This window comes from Chaetodon trifascialis, chromosome 10 (assembly GCF_039877785.1).
Source record: "Chaetodon trifascialis isolate fChaTrf1 chromosome 10, fChaTrf1.hap1, whole genome shotgun sequence".
Lineage (NCBI taxonomy): Eukaryota > Metazoa > Chordata > Actinopteri > Chaetodontiformes > Chaetodontidae > Chaetodon > Chaetodon trifascialis.
Window position 1 is genome coordinate 14000894 of NC_092065.1, and position 19964 is coordinate 14020857.

At 42.3% G+C, this 19964-nt stretch overlaps 1 protein-coding gene across 1 annotated transcript in view; it reads left to right on the forward strand.

Annotated features, from left to right (window-relative positions):
* Window positions 1-19665, forward strand: part of sema3d (sema domain, immunoglobulin domain (Ig), short basic domain, secreted, (semaphorin) 3D) — a 31236-nt gene extending 11571 nt beyond the window's left edge. Inside the window, exons 3-18 of the mRNA XM_070973196.1 lie at window positions 232-392; window positions 2407-2469; window positions 2609-2728; window positions 2816-2909; window positions 3382-3510; window positions 5436-5572; window positions 7439-7553; window positions 7813-7882; window positions 7982-8126; window positions 8648-8870; window positions 9245-9333; window positions 9616-9657; window positions 10371-10528; window positions 11851-11915; window positions 12033-12172; window positions 17730-19665. Of these exons, the coding sequence (XP_070829297.1) occupies window positions 232-392; window positions 2407-2469; window positions 2609-2728; window positions 2816-2909; window positions 3382-3510; window positions 5436-5572; window positions 7439-7553; window positions 7813-7882; window positions 7982-8126; window positions 8648-8870; window positions 9245-9333; window positions 9616-9657; window positions 10371-10528; window positions 11851-11915; window positions 12033-12172; window positions 17730-18182 (2204 nt within the window). The 3' untranslated portion in view covers window positions 18183-19665. The remainder of the gene's footprint in view (window positions 1-231; window positions 393-2406; window positions 2470-2608; window positions 2729-2815; window positions 2910-3381; window positions 3511-5435; window positions 5573-7438; window positions 7554-7812; window positions 7883-7981; window positions 8127-8647; window positions 8871-9244; window positions 9334-9615; window positions 9658-10370; window positions 10529-11850; window positions 11916-12032; window positions 12173-17729) is intronic.
* The last annotated feature ends 299 nt before the right edge of the window (window positions 19666-19964 follow it).

Here is a 19964-nt window from a genome sequence, read left to right on the forward strand (position 1 = left end):
CCACAGAGGATTAAGCAGTTCCAACTCAAGCCAAGACACGTTCTTCTGTAGAAAAGGAAACCCAGTGCTTGTTTAGGGGATTTCGTCATGAGTGAGCTGCAGAGAAGAAGTTAAACTTGGCAGCGTAATCCTGCTGATACAATTTTTAAAATGTACTGTAATTCAATGCTATATATGCTGGGAATAATCTCTTTGTTTGTCTCTATGTCTGTATCACTCTGTCTGGGCCAGAACTGCTGCAAGCCGGCAGTGTATCTCTGTTTTTAGGCCCTTCGGATGGTCTCCACTCCCACTCGCTGCTGTTGGATGAGGAGAGAGGTCGTCTTCTGTTGGGAGCCAGGGATCACATCTACCTGCTTGACCCTGACAATCTGGCCAGAGCCCCCAGAAAGGTACACTATGCTGTGAAGAGCACAGAGTGGGAATGTGCAGGACAGAAGAATATAAAATGGAAAAACAAATCCAAGAATGAGTTTATTGCAATAAATGAACTGCAGGTTTTAGTTTTGTATCTATTCAGGCCATTTATTATACTTGAGAGGTTGTTTAGGTAGATGTTGAAGTGTAAGAGTCCCCACACCCTCTGACAGAAGGATAGTGCTGGAAGAAATTCAAGTCAGAACAGGAGATGGAGTATCTCCTCCACACACAATAACCGGCCCAATCCCCAGACGTGCAAACTCATGCTTTAAGTCACTTGAGACGTCCTAATAACCTCTGTTTTTTTTGCTGTGAGCAGCATTATAGAGAGAGTCATTTGGTTACAACTCATCACACTTATACCTGTCGTGCCATTAAGTGGGGTGATGTCAGGTATTTTTTTTTTCATATTGTTTTAGAGGAGGGCTCACCTTTGAGTCAACAGCAGTCTGAAACTGTCTGTCTGGTGAGGTTAGGGTCATCATGTTGGAGGGCATGCGCACACACACACACACACACACACACGCACACATCTATACACAAACACACGTATGCATTTGGACGGATGCCATATGTTAAAGTTTGGAGATGTGAGGGTGTGTTTACGCAGCTGAGGTTGATCCGCAACTTGGACGACAGTGTGTTTATTTGATTTTTATCTGGTTGTTTTAACTCTTAGTCTTGCTCTCAAAGTGTTGCCTTTCTGTTGCCTCTCTGGTCATTGATACTGATGCTGGAGAGATATGCATCAAAAGATTAATTCTCTCTGCCTTTTGGGACCAGTCCTGAGCAGCGAATAGGGTCTAGAGACACAACGTGGTGTTTATCAAGAGGCATGGAAGAGGCATACCTGGAAAGGGACCCTCGGGCACCAAAACACAACCAGATATTCAGCTGAAAAGCATTCCAGTTGTTCCTACCTTGATTTTCAGCTGATAGCTGCTCTGTTGTAAACTTTTTGCTACAGTCCTTAAATATCCCCATATGCTGTGGTAAAACTAGGCCACTGATCATTCTATATTCAACGTTTCATAACCAGTTTAAGCCCTTACTCAGGCCACACGCCAGTTAGTCAACAGATCACGTTGTAACGCTGGTTTTCTGTATGAATTCCTCAGCGGCATGCGATGATTTGGAATCATGAGATGTTTGATATTTGTGCCACTGTGTTTGTATGCGTATTGAGGCTCTGTCGACCCATGAATAAGACTGGCGATGGCTCTCCTTGGTAGGATTTAGGGGAGGTAACACGCTAAGCACATAAGCCTGTTATAACACATGTGCGAACATGGTGGGGTACATTGAAGGGACCTGGATGTTAAAGGTCCATTGCTCTCGCGTACCAGCACCTGGAGCTGTTAATTATTCTATAAATGAGATCAAATAATCCTAAGATGTTGCGGAGGGAGGCGAGGAGGAGACTGGACAAAGCACAGCAGAAAGTAAACTGTGTAAGTCTCCAGGTGGATGCAGGAATCTACAAAAATTACTGGAAAAGCAAAATATTGTGTCTTAAAGAAATGATTTGATAAAGTCAAGGGGTGGCTTGCCAGAACTTCTCCTGTAGTTATTCCAGAGTTGAGGGGCCCTGATGGCCTAACAGCCACTAAAAAAGGACCTTCTGGAGGATCTTGGGCTGCACTTTTGCTCCTATCAATTTAGAGGATCATGAGCTTACTAGATGGTACCCTTTAAAGTAATACAAAACATTTTACAGCATATTCTACCTTAAATGCACAAGTAGGCAGTGTAGAGATGCTAAAACGTGAGTATTAGACTCTCTCCTCTCAGATATTGTGAGTCTGGCTGCTGCATTATTGCAGCTTGAACACATTATATTGTTATTTTACTGACTTCTAAAAAACTTGAATTATAGAAGCATTTGAATGAAAATAACTGTATGAGGATGGTTTTATGATCTAAAGTGAAAGGCTCACATGCTGCATTAGGAGATTCAAAATGTTTCTATTATTATTATTTCATTAGATTTACTGGCCTGCTTCCCGGGACCGCATCGAAATGTGCAAACTGGCAGGCAAAATTGCAAATGTAAGTAACTTCTAAAGAAAGTATGTCATGACAAAAAAATCAAAGACCCTTTTTTGATTTTTTTGTATATTGTGTGTTACCTATTCAATCAGACTATAATAGTTCATCCCTGACCCTTCTCTGTCCCTGCTGGTCCTAGCTGGAGTGTGCTAACTTTGTCAGGGTCCTCCACAACTACAATCGAACACATGTCTATGCCTGCGGGACAGGAGCCTTCCACCCTCACTGTGCTTTCATTGAAACCACTGGCCGCAGAGAGGTAAAGTAGATATGAGTGCAGGAATAATTTGTGAGTTCAGGAGTTGAATTTTTGAAAGTGTAATATTATCTTCCTTCTTGTCCTCAGGATGGTGTGTTCCAATTGCTGTCTAGCACAGTGGAGTCTGGCAGATTGAAATGTCCTTTTGACCCCATGCAGCCCTTTACCTCAGTCCTCTCAGGTAAGATGAGCCACCACACAAAACTCTGGCAGTCCTCTGTCTGCCTTCTCATTCACCAGAATTTTATAGTTGCACAACACCACTTACCCACGAATAAATTATGTTTCAGTTCTCTACTCGGTTGTTTGAGTGAATCTGTATTCATGTATCTGCTTTCTGAGCACTTTTCTGCAAATTATATTGGTCAAGAAAGACACAAGCAGGCATTTCTGACTCAAAAACAAAGTTACTTGGCAGAGAATTGTAAACAACAAGTGTTTTGGGTCCTTATCTCTCTTGCATATGTGTGATCTTGAACTCTTTCTCAGTCTGTGTTGTTATACATGGGTTCACTGAGGTAAGCCAATGAAATGGTAAAAGCCAAAGGATCTGTTTTATGATATGTTTTAATGCTGTATGTATTGTATTAAACTGTAAATGTTATTTGACTTTTTGGTCATGATTAATTGACTCGTCCCTATAATTGGTCCAGATCAGTACCTGTATGCGGGCACATCTTCCGACTTCCTGGGCAAAGACACAACATTCACACGCTCCCTTGGCCCTCCACCTGACCAGCACTACATACGCACAGACATCTCCGAAGACTACTGGATCAATGGTACACACGTGCTTGCGCATATCCACGTTACATGTCGAATGCACTCAAAACTTGTCATTGCTTTTCCCCCAAACTTCCAGCCTCTGCAGACACAAAGAGCCTCCCTGTGCCCTCAGGATGGTTATTGGCATTCCAATGCAGAGGAAACAGCCCACTTATTCATTTAGCTGGAACTTTTATATGAATGCCATAGCTGAACAGGGACCACACCTACAGGGGAATTTACAGTGTGCCACAAAGTTCACGGTCTTAGTCACACAGCCGCATAGCCACACACACACACACACATACACTCACACACACACACACCAGCATGCACAGTCATCACTGAGGAGGGAGTCTCCTCCCTCTGTATACATCTCCAGTCTCCAGTGTTTTACAGCCACTGATGGGTTGTCGTGTATCAGCAGTTGTCACCAGGACCTAAATCCTTACACATGGTCTCCACATTTCACAACCATGCAGTCAGAGATGTTTGGAGTAATTATGTCCCCCTCTCTCTCTGTCTCAGTGTGTGTATACAGCATGTGTTGGCGTAGGGCAGGCGGAGAGAGAGAGCACATGATTTCTTGCAGTGTTTCTGTTCCTGCGAGCCTGTGGAACATCTCTCCAGTGCCGCAGGACTAACAATGACCTTCTGTTGAGTGTGTTAGCAGGCATACATTAAGCTGTTCCAGTTGGGGAATCACCCTCTGGTGGTTGGCTTGGCATCTAGGGGTTGAGATAATGTTGATGTAATGTCAGTGCAACACTTAAGCCTTTGGACAAGTTCCCCCTTTAATCAGGACACCGGTGGCAACATGCTGTTAACAGTCTCTCCTCTATTTCCTGCATCACATATAGTTTTTATTGTCCTTGTTCTACCACCACCTTGTCACACTTTTCAGCTTCGTGAGAAAAGCAATTACTCACAGTTCTTAGCATTTGTTTTTCTGATGTCACATGAGATGAGTGCAGAAGCCCTTTGATAGTTTTGATATTTGTAAAATCACATTTTTTTAAGTATTGTATTATATATTATATAAGCATATATTCACAATTAACTAGTTGTTTATATAAGTGACTGATTATCAGCCAAACCTCAGCTCTACAGAGTGTTTTAACATATTTAACCTCCTTATTTATTTATTTGTATTGGTTCACTTTCAGCAGCTTTAATTGATGACAAAGTTAGCAACTAGCTGGCGAACATAATGGAACATTTTGTGGATAACAAGCCAGATTTTTCCTTTGTTGCCATTAAGACCGAAACAGAGCAAGACAGAGAATGACTCTTGGCCTTACATCCATTGTGCTTCCAGAGAAAAAACTCTAAATGAATGCTAATGTTACTCTGTGTCTGCTTGATGTGGGAAACGCTCTGAACATGTTCAACTTAACAATGTGGTTCTATGTCAATGTTGTGTTTACAGCTTGTTCTGCTGGCCAAGAATCAATTAATCCTGCTTTTAGAAAGGTTTTGAATGCAGGACTTTTAGTTGTAATGAAATATGTACATGGCATTGCTTTCAATTCAGGATATGTATACTGTTTCAAACATGATTAGGGTAGATATTTAAGCCTTTGTGTTCCAGCTAAAGGATGATCTCTGTGCCTCACTGCTGCATAACAGATTCTGCCAGACAGGCTGAAAATCATAGAAAAGTAAACAGAACTGCTTTTAAACTAGCCTAAATATTCTGGCAATCAGTGTTTATTAGTCCATGAATCAAGCTGGACAGCAAGTCGAAGAGTTATGTACAGCCCCACACTTTAGCTTACTAAATAGAAATGGTAGTAAATCAGACATTTCTGTAAAAACAGATCGAGACTGTAAATAAACATGTGCTGTGTGCAGTGTTAATGCCACCTCAGGGCTGCAGGGCATGGCAAAGCCATTACCTGACTTATTTTAACACTCTCTCTTTTCCTCTCTGTGTCTTCAGAGGCCAGGTTTATATCTGCTCATCCCATTGCAGACACCTACAATCCCGATGATGATAAGATATACTTTTTCTTCCGTGAGGTGTCGTGGGAAGGCAACGACAAGAGCATCGTGTCCCGAGTGGCTCGTGTGTGCAAGGTGAGATATTATAGAAGAGAGGTGTGGAAAGCGGGATCTGTACAGAGGCATGGAGGGGAGGGGAGGGTATGGCAGATGAGTGGGGAGAAAGAGGAGGGTGGAAGAATGAACACCCCAACTCAGGTACTTGTAATGAGAGAAATGGTGCTTCAGTGGTTGAATTAAAGTGGATGCAACCTGCTGGCACAAGACCTCTTACAGTGTGTGGGGAAGTCGTAGCTCCTACAACGATCTGATCAGATAAAGATCTCTGTGTCGGACACTGCAGAGGTGTTTTATGTCCCCCGGGAGGAGGCCTTCCTGATTCATTCTTCTTTTGTAGCCATCTGAAGGAGTCTGTCAGGAGCAGTAAATCATAGTCTTAGCCCCTTTGTGCGCTGCTGACAGGGCAGTCATAGTGCTGCTGCTTACATTGTCACAAAGGTTGATGTAGCTGAAAGACCTTTATGGCATCTCATTGGCTTTATTAAAAGTGTAAGGAAAGAATATTTCGTGGCGGTACCAGTCAAATCTCAGGGACATATTTTGGCTTTGGGGAGATTTCATTTTCGTGAGAGCTTGCACGTGTGGCACCATTACATTACATTACATGAGATTATGTTTATTTGGCAGATGCTTGCGTCCAATGCAGTGAGAGCATTCAGCCTTGACTGGAAAAAGGGCCAGTCATCATTCAATGGTCTTTTGTTGGAAGCACATTGTCACACTTCAAAGTCATACCTAAACCCTATAATTTTGACAATATAAGCATTCTCTTTGTTTAAATGTGAGATGCTATGACATTTGAGAAATCTGTCATGTTTCAATGGCCATTAAGTTTTATTTGACAACGTGTCAGACGAGCCGTGAGCTTGGACAGCCCTGCCCAGCTGACTGAGGACAGGATCATGTTAGATTCAAGACTGGGGACCTTTTTTATGACTTACAGTGTGTCATCAGTCATTCCCAATGGGACTAGCCCACACAGCAGTGTGCTATTAGCATTTGAAGGTCTATTGCTACATTCTTTGAGAAAAGCTTTCAGTGTATTTATGACTTGGGAGTAAGCTGTAAGGCAGACTGGAAGGAGATTCCTCTGGATTACAGCCCTCTCTTTTTCTTACAGCTAACTCTCTCTTGCTCTTTGTGTTTTTCACTTCCATTATCTGTAAGTGCCCTTTTTTTGCCTGTGTGTAAAAGGAATGAGGGCACTTCACTTCAATCCTCTTTGAAGATTATCACCACTGTGAAACGTCCTCATTAAGTGCTTACATTTTTTTTCTTGTTGTCGTCTCTTAAACACAAGTGCGTTTTTGTGTGTGTTGAGCCTTTTCTGTATCACTTAGATAGTGCACAGGCCCAGTTTAATGGGGAGGTTCTTTTAAGTTTTCTACGCGTTATGAAGAAGTGCACTTGAATGCTCTCATCATAGTGCAATCAAAGGTTGCTACTTAAAACAGCAATTCATATGCTAAGATGAAACCTGCATTATCAGTCAGCAGCTTCATTTGATTTTTCTTCTCACAAGCTGCACTTCCATTTGTTTCTCCATGATGTTTTCCCCGCTTCTCTCGCTGTTGTACTCTCTTTCCTCTCCCTTTTCAATTACTCCTGACTGTCATTATACTAACAAAGAAGGTCTTCTTTGTGTCGGTTAAATAAGCAGATCCATACTAGAGGCATGTGGTTCACCTGTTTAATTAGTGCAGGAAATCTGAGTCAGACTGCGATGCTATGTGCCGTGTCTGCGTGTAAGTCCACTAGATCAATTGCAGTTGGATTGTGGTTAAGCACACTGTGTGTTATTAATTGTGGTCGTCCTTTAGCTGTGTTGGAGAGCTGCGCTGTGCTGACTGTGGTTTTGTTGTGTATGTGGTTGTGTTTCAGAATGACGTGGGTGGGCTGAGGAGTCTGACCAATAAATGGACCACCTTCCTCAAAGCCAGACTTGTGTGTTCCATCCCCGGCCCCAATGGAGTGGACACACACTTTGATGAGCTCCGTAAGTGACTGGCAGAATAAAAAGTGAAAATGTAGGCCAATAAACTGAGTTTTATCTTCCAGACACTACCTTCGGATTGCACTTCAGACAGGGATTCATTTTACAATTACACCAGCAGTGGCACAATGGTAGCAGTAGTCCATATTCGATTGTAGTTGCTGGTTCATATAAATAAGATGGAGCTGCAGCAAAATATTTATGTGCAGATAACGGTAGTAAAAAGAAATAACCTTTATGTTTTTTTCCTCCTCTCTTATAGAGGACATCTTTCTGCTCCCTACCAGAGATGACAAAAACCCCATAGTGTACGCAGTCTTCACCACCTCTAGGTAAGTTCATTCTTCATCACACCATCATCAAAACCACCTGTGGTCTCTCCTTTTTTTCCCTAGCCTTAATCTGGTCTCTTGTTTCCACTTTCCCCTCAGCTCCATTTTCCGTGGCTCAGCAGTGTGTGTGTACAGCATGGCAGACATAAGGGCAGCTTTTAACGGACCCTACGCCCACAAGGAGGGGCCGGACCATAGATGGGTTGAATACGAGGGGAGGGTACCGTATCCCCGTCCTGGAACGGTGCGTTGCCCACTGAAGAGAGAAACAGATGAATAAAATCCTCAGCATCCTTGCTAATTACAAAATAATAAACATGGCCTAATTTAAAAGAGTGCCTTGGTGGATTCAAGGGTGAAATGTTCAAGATGCTGTAGGGTGTGCACACATCGCATGTGCACATGCAGCCCATGATGTATGACATAACCTTGGCTTTGATGAGGTCGCTCGACATGTTAATCAGATTCTTGTTTCATTTTGTTTAAAAAACGTAATCAAGGGAGAGAAGCAGGAATATGGTGCATGCTTCAGGTGTACAGCTGAGTGAGTGCTGTGTTTGAGCTATAGTGTAGAAAAAGGGCAGCAGATGTTCCAGATGTGCTTTGCCTGCTGCTGATTTTTATTTGACCAGCAGAGGGAGACATGCACCAGTAAACTTTAAGAGCGGAACAGCAGACATGGGAAAAATAACACACTCAGGGAGTTGAGTTATCTTGCCATTGTGAAATTTGGCACAAGATCAACACTTTTTATTTGTCCTTCAGTGTCCCAGCAAGACATATGACGCAAGGATCAAGACCACCAAAGACTTCCCGGATGAAGTCATCAGTTTTATTCGATTCCACCCTCTAATGTATCGCTCAGTCTATCCTCTGACTGGCCGACCTGTGTTCACACGCGTCCGAGTGGACTACACACTGACTCAGATTGTGGTGGACAGAGTTCTTGCAGAGGATGGACAATATGATGTCATGTTCCTGGGAACAGGTGAGACATGTGCCTTGAAGTTCTGTATTTACCCAGCAGAGGGCACTAGATGATTAACTGTTGTCCTCAGCCTTAAATAGTTTTGCTGATGCTGTATGGTCTAACTTTGGGAAAATTAATAAATGTAAGGTTGCACTTAGAGCCTGCATCCAGACTTAGGTCTCAGAAATGACCCACAGAAATTCTTGGTCCATTGTTTTCTGTGTTTGTTATTTGCTAGTGCTTTAGAGGTGGGTGTGAGTAGAGGTACTCACTTTCGTTGGCTGCGAAAAGAATACAGTGCTCAAACCTAGCAAGTTTACATTATTCACTTCTGAATGAAAAATACATGTGTGTGTGGCTCGCTCGATTTATTCCATCACTCCCTGTCGCAGATGCCGGCTCAATTCTGAAGGTGGTGAGCATCACTCAAGAGAACTGGTCAACGGAGGAAGTAGTGCTCGAAGAACTTCAAGTTTTCCAGGTTTTTTGCTCCGCACATCTATACACATAAATACTGAAACACAAGCACGCACACATTCATTCGCTGGGAGCGTTGCACTTTGATAGACGATGCCAACTGTTCTGTAGTCATCCTCAGTGGGACAGTTGACTCATCAAACAGTGAAATATTCATCAAGCCTCTGTTGTACAAACTTTTCCAAGCTATAAATCAACAAAGTCATCTGTTGTCTTTATTCAAACAAAAATTAATGTTTATTGATGTGTTGAAGCTGGTGAAGTTTGTTTGTTTTACTTTTTGCAGGATCCCACTCCCATCCTCAGCCTGGAGTTGTCTTCAAAACAGGTTTGGCCTGATCCACGTTATTTCCACACTCTTCCCACATTATTTCTGCATGTCTTCTCTCCTCTCTGCCTTCATTTGTGTCACACGCATTCAGTCGTGTGCATAATGCCTCACGTGGCACAAGACATATTGTTTTCTATCCCCATTTCATTCATGTATTCAATTTTCCTGTCTCTCTTTAGTCTTCCCCATTTTCTCATAGCTCTCTCTCCCCCTTCTGCCTCATTATCTTAGGGTCAGGGGTGTCAGTAGACACTTCAACCCCAATCACAGCTTCCATTAATCTCCAGCAGCGTTTGACCTAGTGCTTTCACCGGGGGTTTTGAAGCTCTGTTTAGGAATCTCTCTAACTTAAGACGAGTCAGAGCAAGCAAGCAGATCCTTTGAGTCACATTTGTAAAAATTCCTCAAAGTGAGAAGTCCTTAAATCCCTGTGGTTTGTTTCAAATGTCTGTTTAAGGTTTGGACATTTTAAATGAGTCTTATCGCGATAACATCTTCACCCATAGTTATTCTTGACCTTAATTCACACCCTGGGGAAATTTTGATGAAGATATGATGATGATATGTATAAGGGAAAAAAAATCTTTCTGTGTGTATTTTTTTGCACTTCTAACCAAATGGATTTCCTGTACAGATAATAAACTTGAACTTGAAATTGATCTGCATGTCTACCCTCCCTAAAGCAGAGTGTGGTGTGCGTTTCATTGTAGCAACAGCTCTACGTGGGTTCAAGAGAAGGAATAGCCCAGGTTTCACTCAGCAGATGTCACTTATATGGCCAAGCCTGTGCTGAATGCTGCCTGGCACGAGACCCATACTGTGCCTGGGATGGACACACATGCTCACGATACATCCCTGCATCCAAGAGGTATGATAGAAATTTACTGAGTTGCAGCCATTCTGTGGCATTATCCAAAACAGAGCCTGCAGCTGCGTACATTCATGGTAAAAATGGAAAACTGTCAAAGGTCAAGTCACAGTCTGCACACTCAAAGGACAAAATTAAAGGTGTAACCATTTGTAAACACACATGGACGCACTTCATCTACATGAGTGAGCACAAAACTCACATTGCAAATTAAAAAAGGTGCTACTTTAAATTCACTTTTAAATGTATTTCCTCTCAGGTGTGAGCTGGTGCACAATGATGCCATAGTGCCATTTGAAAATATTTTGATGTGGCAGAGCATGATTTACAGCAATAAACATGCAAATATGTGTTGCTTTCAACTGCGTTGACCCTTTGTTGCCTTACTTCTCGTGTGTGTGTGTGTGTGTGTGTGTGTGTGTGTGTGTGTCCCAGAGTTTCCTTTTTCAGTTCTCTTGTCCTCTTCAGCATTTTTCCATGCCAGAGGGTGTTAGCCCATTTGAGGCATTGATTAGAGATGCTGTTCCTCAGCTGATTAATATTACTGTCATTCCACACCTCTGGAGTTTAGTCCTTGATTTGCAAAAGCATGTGTGCATACAATATGTGTTTGTTTCTTTTTTGTTTTTGCCCTTGCTTGCACGTATCAAGGCTTTACAGAATCTATACCCTACAGTTAGAGGTCACACTGCCAGATTATTGGCCAGTGGGGATGCTATTATGGTTTATGGACTAGTGGAGGCCCTGCTTTTGGTCTCCAGGGCTCCTTGAAAGCTGATCTTCACAGTGTCAGTGAGTACAGGCTATCACACAGGGCTGACAGGAGGTGGAGGAGGTGAAATCAATACAAACTGAAGGAGCCCAAGTGAGTAACACCCAGCTAAAGGCCAAAAAAATGGGATAACATTTATGCAAACGAATTTCTGAATGAGGTGGGGCAATTTCACTGCTGCTTTCACTCCAGTTTCCCTTGTTTCAAGCATTTAGAAAGTGTCAACGTGTTGAACCAAGACAGTAAGGCCCATTTCTGGACATCAGGAAAATGACGTGATTGGAGACCATAGGACTCAATAATAGACGTAATGACTTGAGAAGTTTTGTAATGCATTTATGTTTTATACGTGTTGACCAGAGAGTACCTCAGGATTTGTACTTAAGTACAGTACTTGAATAAATTTACACAGTTACATTACACCACTGCTATCAGTATTGTGCAATATACGTTGTGTGCTAACTAAGAATAAGATATATTAAAAAAAACACTCAAAACACACCACATGCCACAAAATAATCTTGATAAACTTTGTGTGTTTGTTCTCCAGGCGAGCCAGAAGACAGGACATCAAGCATGGAGACCCTGCCCGTCAGTGCTGGGACACAGAAGACAGTACGTACATTTTTCTCTCTTAAGTTCAGCCTCTGTCTGTGTTTGTAACAAAGCCTGTTGTTTTCATAAAAAAAACAACAACCCACTTTTGGATCAGTAACCATTGTGTTTTTTTAGGCCTAGTTCGGGGACGAGTGGAGGAGAGGGTCCTCTTTGGGGTGCAGAGCAACTCCACATTCCTCGAGTGTATCCCCAAATCTCAACAGGCCCAGATCCGGTGGTACATACAGAGACCTGGATCTGAACGCAGGGAGGAGGTGAGAGAGTTCGCTCATCCACACACTTCATCCAACCAAACGTAAATTCTCGAGCACCCTGTTTGCTCTCCTAAATTCCCTTTCTTTCTCCACAAGGTGGACCTTGTTTTTTGCTTTTGGGGTCACATTTTTTTCATGCCAGGTCAGGAAGCAGGGAAATTACAGGGCCACATAACATTCATCTCTTACATAAGTACTTCAAAACATCCAAAAACATCATTTCTGACTTCAGCCTCACAGACTGTGACGTCTGAGCCTTGAACCTGTCCGCATCTGTTAGTGCCATAAATCACACGGCTGCAGGTCCTGCTTATCTTGGTGAAAATCAAAACCATGCTTGGACCCAGAGGATACTGTGTATACAAAGTAGAACACCCAAAAGTCACATCCTTTGTGAAATTATAGCTAATAAGGGAGCAATCCAGGATCTCACTAGTTCCTTGAAGAAGGACATTATTGATGTTTATGGGTGTCTGGGGCTTTCTGAAATTTTCTGTGGCTTTTTTGACTTAAACCAGACCCACCAGAGGGAATAGGGTTGCGACATTACCTGTCATATAGAAAATATGGAGCATGAGTCCATTTTGTTTTTTCCTTTTTGCATTTTCTCAGTAGCCAACCACTTTTCCCTGTAGGCCACTGTAATGTATTCACGCAACATTATAGATTCTTTCAGTTTTGTTCCTGACAGCAAAATGGAGTGGTGGATCAGAAATACACACTAAAGCCTGACAAAATAATGCCTTCACACAAAGCATCACTTTAATTGAAACAAGTGATGGATTAGTTGGTGAAAGAGTGTAGAAAGTTGCTCTTTTTAAGGTACATCTAACACCCAATTTCATGCAGTTGTAAAGCAGAAGCTAGAACAGATATAAGCAGCAAATATCTTAGTCTTTACTTATAAAATCATAAACACAAAAAGAGAATGTATTTTTTGTATTTGCTCATTTATGCATGAGGTTGTTTGTTACAAAGAGCTGTCAGGGCAGTCATCCTTGGAAGCTGTTTGGAAAAGGGAAGACATTTTCACAAATATTTGGCAATTGGATGAACCATCTGTCTCTGTCTATCAGCTAACTTCAACCAATCAGCAATCAATCAACCAATGCTCTGCTTTGAAGAAATACTCTCCAGTTGTGATATAAGTGATGTTATAGCAGCATCTATAACCTTTTTCTATTAAGGGCAATTTAAATTTTTTAACATCCTTCAAGGGCCATACATCTGGTCGGATGGTAATGATGATGATTGTACTTGCACTTGGCAAGTTTTCTTATTTTTTTGTTTCCTCAAAAGACACTGATAAGTCTGAACCATTGTGGTTTATTGGGGCACATAGCTTGAAGCCTGGAAAGATATATTCTTGCCTTGCGTGATCTGGCGAATCCAGCTGCATTGCAAGGTTAGCATAGACCAAAGTCCCTTTAAAACTCACATCCTGGGAGGCAGGATGGTGGACAGCGGGGGATATACAGGGACAGAGAGGTAATGTGCTTGTATTTGAGGTGTTGAAAGGAACTCCTTGATGATGACACCCGTGTCCTGATTGAGACAACAGAGACCTGCTTACTATGTGTCCTCCCTTCCCCTATCAAAACATACAAACATCCTCCACCCACTGCGAGTGGCTTGCTTACTACTCAACCCACTCACTCCCCCCCCCCCCCCCCCCCACTTCCTACTAAACTTATTTACTCCCACAACTGGTCCCCTGTCCTCTCTCAGGGGTGAATGTAAACACACTGACAGGTGCAGAGGTCAGAAAAGACCCATGTGGTCCTTTATAGCCCTGCAAAGCAAAAAGCCCTGTGTTTTCCCCTATGTGTGTGTGTCTGTATGTGCATGTTTCTTTATGATCCCCTACAGCAGAAATCATAACAGAGCGCTCCCTAGGGACAACCATGTGTTTTGGGGTAATGAACACAATGGGGTGTTTTCTGTGTTTGTGTGTCCAGGCATGCAATGATATGTGACCTATTGTACTCTAGACAAAGTGATGAAGGAGTGAATGCAGGAGTTCTTCCTCCCTCGGGATTGTTATGTGATGGATGCAGAAGCTAAACAAATAAAGCAGAACGTGCACAAAATGATGGATCAACAGCAAGTTTAGTGGTGTTTATAAAGGCAAATGTTGGGAGTGTGTACATAAACATGTCTAGGTGACTGAAATGTTAGCTTGCTGTCTTTTCTGTTAATGATAAGAAAGAGCAAGTCACCACCTGGCCACTAGCTGGTGGCCCAATATATATACATATTTTTATTTTGCAATTTTTTCATGCATCATAATTCAATGATTACTAAGTTATTATTAATGCTGAGCTACAGCAAAAACTTTTGACGCCTACCATGATATATGTAAGATGCTGCTTTAGTGTTGAACGACTGAAGCCAACAGAAACCAGATGGTGATGATCTGTTCTGATTCAAACAATGTTCTGGGAAAAATAACAGAAATATTTAAATGGGTAAACACAGCTTTATCCCACACTGGAATTTACATAAATAAATAGATGTAATTCTTTGTCATGGCAGCCAGTGAACATCCCAGATCTTTGCAGACATAAGATATCAAAGACAAAAGGAAACTACATCAAAATGGTTGGATTTTTAGGTAATTGCACACAGGGGTGAAAGAAATGTTGTTTCTACTAATGGGCTAATAAATTAACATTTAATGAGCATGTCAGACTACAAACATGGCTTTTAAAGTGAAAGCAAAAGCAGGAAGTAGTCTGAGAGAAGTATGTTCTAAATCCTGGCAAGACTGTGTTTGAACACATCTCCTGTCTTAATTGTGCTCACATGTGTTTAGCTATAAAATAAGTGCTTAGTTAGTTCCATTTTGCTTCTTTCTCATGTGTGTTACTGTTAACGATCAAGCACATGATTGATTGTTTTCTTGGCTGAACCCCAGGAATGCTGCTGACGGTCAACACAATGTAAAGCAACTCAAGCTAACCCCACCAACTGGAGGTCAAAAGAAAACTCTGTGTACTTTTTCAGGTGGTGGGAGAGATTAGCTATGGTATGTTTTCAGAGTGTCTTTGATTTAGGCGTATTACTTGGAAGATATTCAAATAGCAGTCTTGTAATTGATGCTGCTTGATTTTTTTCCTCTTCTCTGTGTGGGGACATGGCTTCACTGTTGCTGTTGCTTATAGTCTTTTCAGTATTAGTCATTGTTTTCTCTCATTGTTGGCCATTACCACCTATCGCTAATGTTGAGTTTACTGGCAGCTGGATCCTGTTTAACTAGAATATTAAAACCACACCCCTGTGAAACCAAAACATCCAAAGATTATCATTGTGAACAAAGAAAATTTTGGTTTTTAGATTTATTTATCACACAGCCCTAAATGAATGACCTTTACAGCACAGACACAGGAGTTACGAATTAGCTGTCTGTTGATTTGATGTTCCATCTTGTAGTTGGGTTTGTTGGCGTAGGGTTTCCCTCTTGTGGGACAAGGTGGTCGACCAGCTTTCACAGCTGGACGTGTGGTGTTGGAGCAGGTGATGTGTGAAGTGTCCGGCTCATTTCAACCTCTCACTCGCTGTGCTTTTCTTCCTACTCTGCTTCCTTCTGTCTGTCATCCCTTTTCCTCTCCTGTCCCTCAACCTCCCTCATCAGTTTTACCTTAACCTCTCCTCACCTAATCCCTGCCTTCACGCTCCGTACTCTGTCCGCTTTGTATCTACATGCTTTTCCTGTTATCTCCACTATTTCCCACAGTCTCTTCCCTTCTGGATCTACACACTTTCTGCCTCCTGATGGGTTTTGATAAAAGCATCCTTGACCAGCTGCTCCTGCACCTGCAGCCCACTCACGATACTCACGATACACTCATACACACACTCCCCTCCTCTTATACCCTCATAAAGGTCAGCTATTAAAGATGTGAGCTGGAAGAGATCCCTCTATCTTTCTCACAGCATGATTGTGTGTGTGTGTGTGTGTGTGTGTGTGTGTGTGTGTGTGTGTGTGTGTGTGTGTGTTTATTGTGTGTATTCACCTCCTGGAGCCTGGAATGCTGGCCCATTACAAAATTTGTAATAAGAAAAGCATGGATGATGTGAGTTTCATCCATGGTGTTTATTAGAACAAAGCACAGCCTTCCTGTGTGCATGGGAAGTTCTTAACCTGTTACTTAAGCTTTGAAAGCACTTACCAACACTAGTGATTCTTTTGAGTGTTAAAAGGTTTCATTGGGTTGCTCACTTGTACACATGCACACTTGTTCACACATACACATGTGCATCCAATTGTCCCCAGAGACACAGAACCCCAACAATACGCTCAAAAGCTTCAGTCACATGCCCAGAAACACACAGACACACATGCACACACAGGTACACAAATAAAGACAGACCATCTGGGTGAGTTTAAGAGTCTGGCATTGCCATTTAGTCACAGATGCCTTGATTTTGGATGGTGGGGGTGGGGGCTTCACAAAATAAAGGCATAAATAGTACTTGAATGAATGGAGAATAGAATATATAGAAATATCCCAACGATTTCGCAGAGACTTCGCATGAGTTAGATTTTATGCTTTTCATGCATATCTCATGCATTTTGTCACATCAAACAGGTGTGTCAGGAAATGGGAACATGATAGGAGGCTAGACAGCCTAATGTGGGCAAAGGTCAAGGTCCAGAGAGGCTCTGAGGCCTGTGGGTCTGCCTTGGGCTGGACAACACATCATCAGTGTCAGACTGACCACCACAGAGCTATATAGACATGCACACACATATACACACACAGGAAACTGAAGTTTATGCCGGACCCCCTTCTCTAGCTCTCTTATCAGTTGCACTTCTGGGGGGTTGGAAGGGCCTGTGGGAGGTATGCTTTTGAAGCTTCCACACATGCTCGGACACACACACTGGACACACACACACACACACACACACACACACGCTGGACACACACACACACACACACACACGCTCTTTCTCTATCCTCTGAACAGCTGTATTGTTTTAGGACCTGACAGTAGTCACTCCACCTGATGAATTGTGGTGGCTTATAAGCAGGAGCACACTACTTACGTTCACACCTTAACAACAATGGCATGCATTCTCCACACACACACGCACGCACGCACACACACACACCAAACACCTTTGCTTACTGCTGACACTCATCATGCATCTAAAGATCTCTCCACACCACATAATGACCCCCGGCCCCCTTCTCTGTGGGTGACACTCACCACACCCAATTCAATATGTTTCCTGTTTCAGGGGTCATTACCAAGTTCAATGCACCTTGGATACAAATCAGGTGTGAAAATGTATGTGTGCAAACAGGGTGGCAGGTACCAAGCCAGTGTCATTCTGATGGATTGTTTTGGGGTAGAGAGACACAGAATATCTTGCTGGTTCATTGTAAAACATTGAATCTTGATTTATGGCAAAAATTGAAAGGGCAATTTAAGAAAGGACTATCGCACTTTTTGTGTTGTATTGTGTAATAGCTTATCGGCCTAAGGTCGCATGATTTTGTCCTTTGTGATGAAGCTCTTGCTGTATGTGTTCATTTTTGTGTTCCAGGTCCGGCTGGATGATCGTGTTGTACACACAGATCGAGGTCTCCTGATTCGTTCCCTCCACGCCTCTGATGCTGGCGTGTACATCTGTGTGGCCCAGGAGCACACACACTTTACCCACACTCTCCTCCGTCTCACGCTACAACTTGTTACACATGGCCAATTGGATGGGAAGCCTAAGCCCAGTGAAGACCCCGTGGTGGAGCTACGCACTGAGTCCCGCCAGCGTTACAAAGACTACCTGAGAGTGATGACCTCTCCCTTCAGCACTCTGGAGGAGTACTGTGATTCGCTGTGGCTGGAGAAGAGGCCGTCAAGGGCACGAGGACGAGGCTTAGGAGTTGGCAAATGGAAACATATCCAGGAAATGAAGAAGAGCAGGAACAGGAGACACCACAGAGAGAGGGAGGACAAGTGGGAAAAACGAGGGAGGGTGGTGAGGACAGCAAAGCAGTGAGGGATGTGGTAAAAAAACAAAAACATTCAGGTTTATCTGTCTGCAGAATTGTAAAATTGCAATGACAGATCAACTCAGAGTTAGTGAGGTATGATAGACTAACACTGAAATACACAGTTCAGGAGTTCAAAATAAAATTAATTTCAACAAGCATTCATTCATTAACAACCTCGTGAAAATGGTTCAAATTGCTGTGGATACAATCTTACATAGTCATCCACTGACTTCTGTTTCAGCTACACTGCTACAGGGGATTAGCTGACCAAATGAAGGATTGCAACATGACTGGTGTTTCGTACAGCGCTCACTGGCAAACATTACACACTGATGATTAATAGATGCGATCATTTGATGATATTGAAACATGGTGGAAATAATGAGAGTGGAGGCAAACAGTTTGCTTGTGGTGATGACAATGCATTCATGTTGAATGACTGTAAATATTTATAAAACATGTACAGGAGATACAGCATGCTCACTTTAGTCTTATTATTGATCTATATAACTATAACGATAATCATGTATTATGTTTGGGTTGGCAAAATGACATATTTTTGTACAAGCATTTCACTCTTATATGCTGTAGGTTCCATAGATATTTTCTTTATTTCTGTTTTGGAAAGCTATTTAAATAAATTTATCTTGGCGCCTCTGTTACCTGAATTGCTTGCTTATATTCAGTGAAGAAATAAAATCATTTTAGAGGAAATCTATGACTGTGGAAGTGCAGTTCCAGGCACTCTCAGGCAAACAGCAGACAGGTTGAGATGGGTTAGGGTTAGTTCAGCTGAGCCTCTCCTGATATAGCAACACAAGTCCCTGTGCACTGTATGCAGATGTCAGAATGATTCAGGACCAGCTGCTCTCTTGTTTAGCGTTAGTGTGTGTGTGCGAGCGTGTGTGTGTAAAAGAGAAAGAGAGTGTCTTCAGGAGAAACCATGCAGAATATAAAAGCTTGTGATCATACTAGCAAAGTTACAGGTTTCATAGAATAGACTTGTAAAGCTGTAAAGGCTTTAACCCTGAGCCTGACTGAACAGTATGTTTACACTTACATAACAATGCAGATAACATCATACTCTGTATCATGCTGACAATAACATGACAAGGATCTCTCTGTGAAAGACAATATCAGAGTCATGGGAGTCTTCTGTTTTGAATCACTTAGTGGTGACCACTGAAATTAGATTTGCTGAAATACTGCAGGTATCACAGGGCACATGCTGTCCCATACTAATATTAAGATATCGAAAAACATATTCTTCAATAGCCTTTACTGGTCTCATATGCAGTCCTTCCCATTACGCAACATTTTATTGCTTTAACTTTTGCAGAAACCACCATGCCTCTCATGTCATTATCTTTACTTGCCCTCTGTATGCGCACATACATACTGTACGAAGGGCATTCAAGTCTCCCATTTTGTGTTCTTCCACAGTGATTTCTCCCTGTTTCTTCTAACAAAGACAATAAATATTTCAAGCACTTCCTCCTCGTCTATAGTTTATTTATCAGTCAGCGAACAAACAGTCTACATCTCCCCAAAAAGGGAAACAGTGAAGGAACACCAGAAAAGGACTAGAACAGGCTTTAAAACAGTGCTCACCTAGAAACATAAAACGAAAGCCACTTTTTTTCCACTATCGTCACGATATAATTTGTTGGAGAAACACAGCAGCAAGTGTATAATCTTAGAGAAAAAAATCAGTGCTACATCTTGAATGTATGTTAACCGGGTTGCCACACCTGGTTAATAGCACGATTCATCAATGTAAAGGTGGT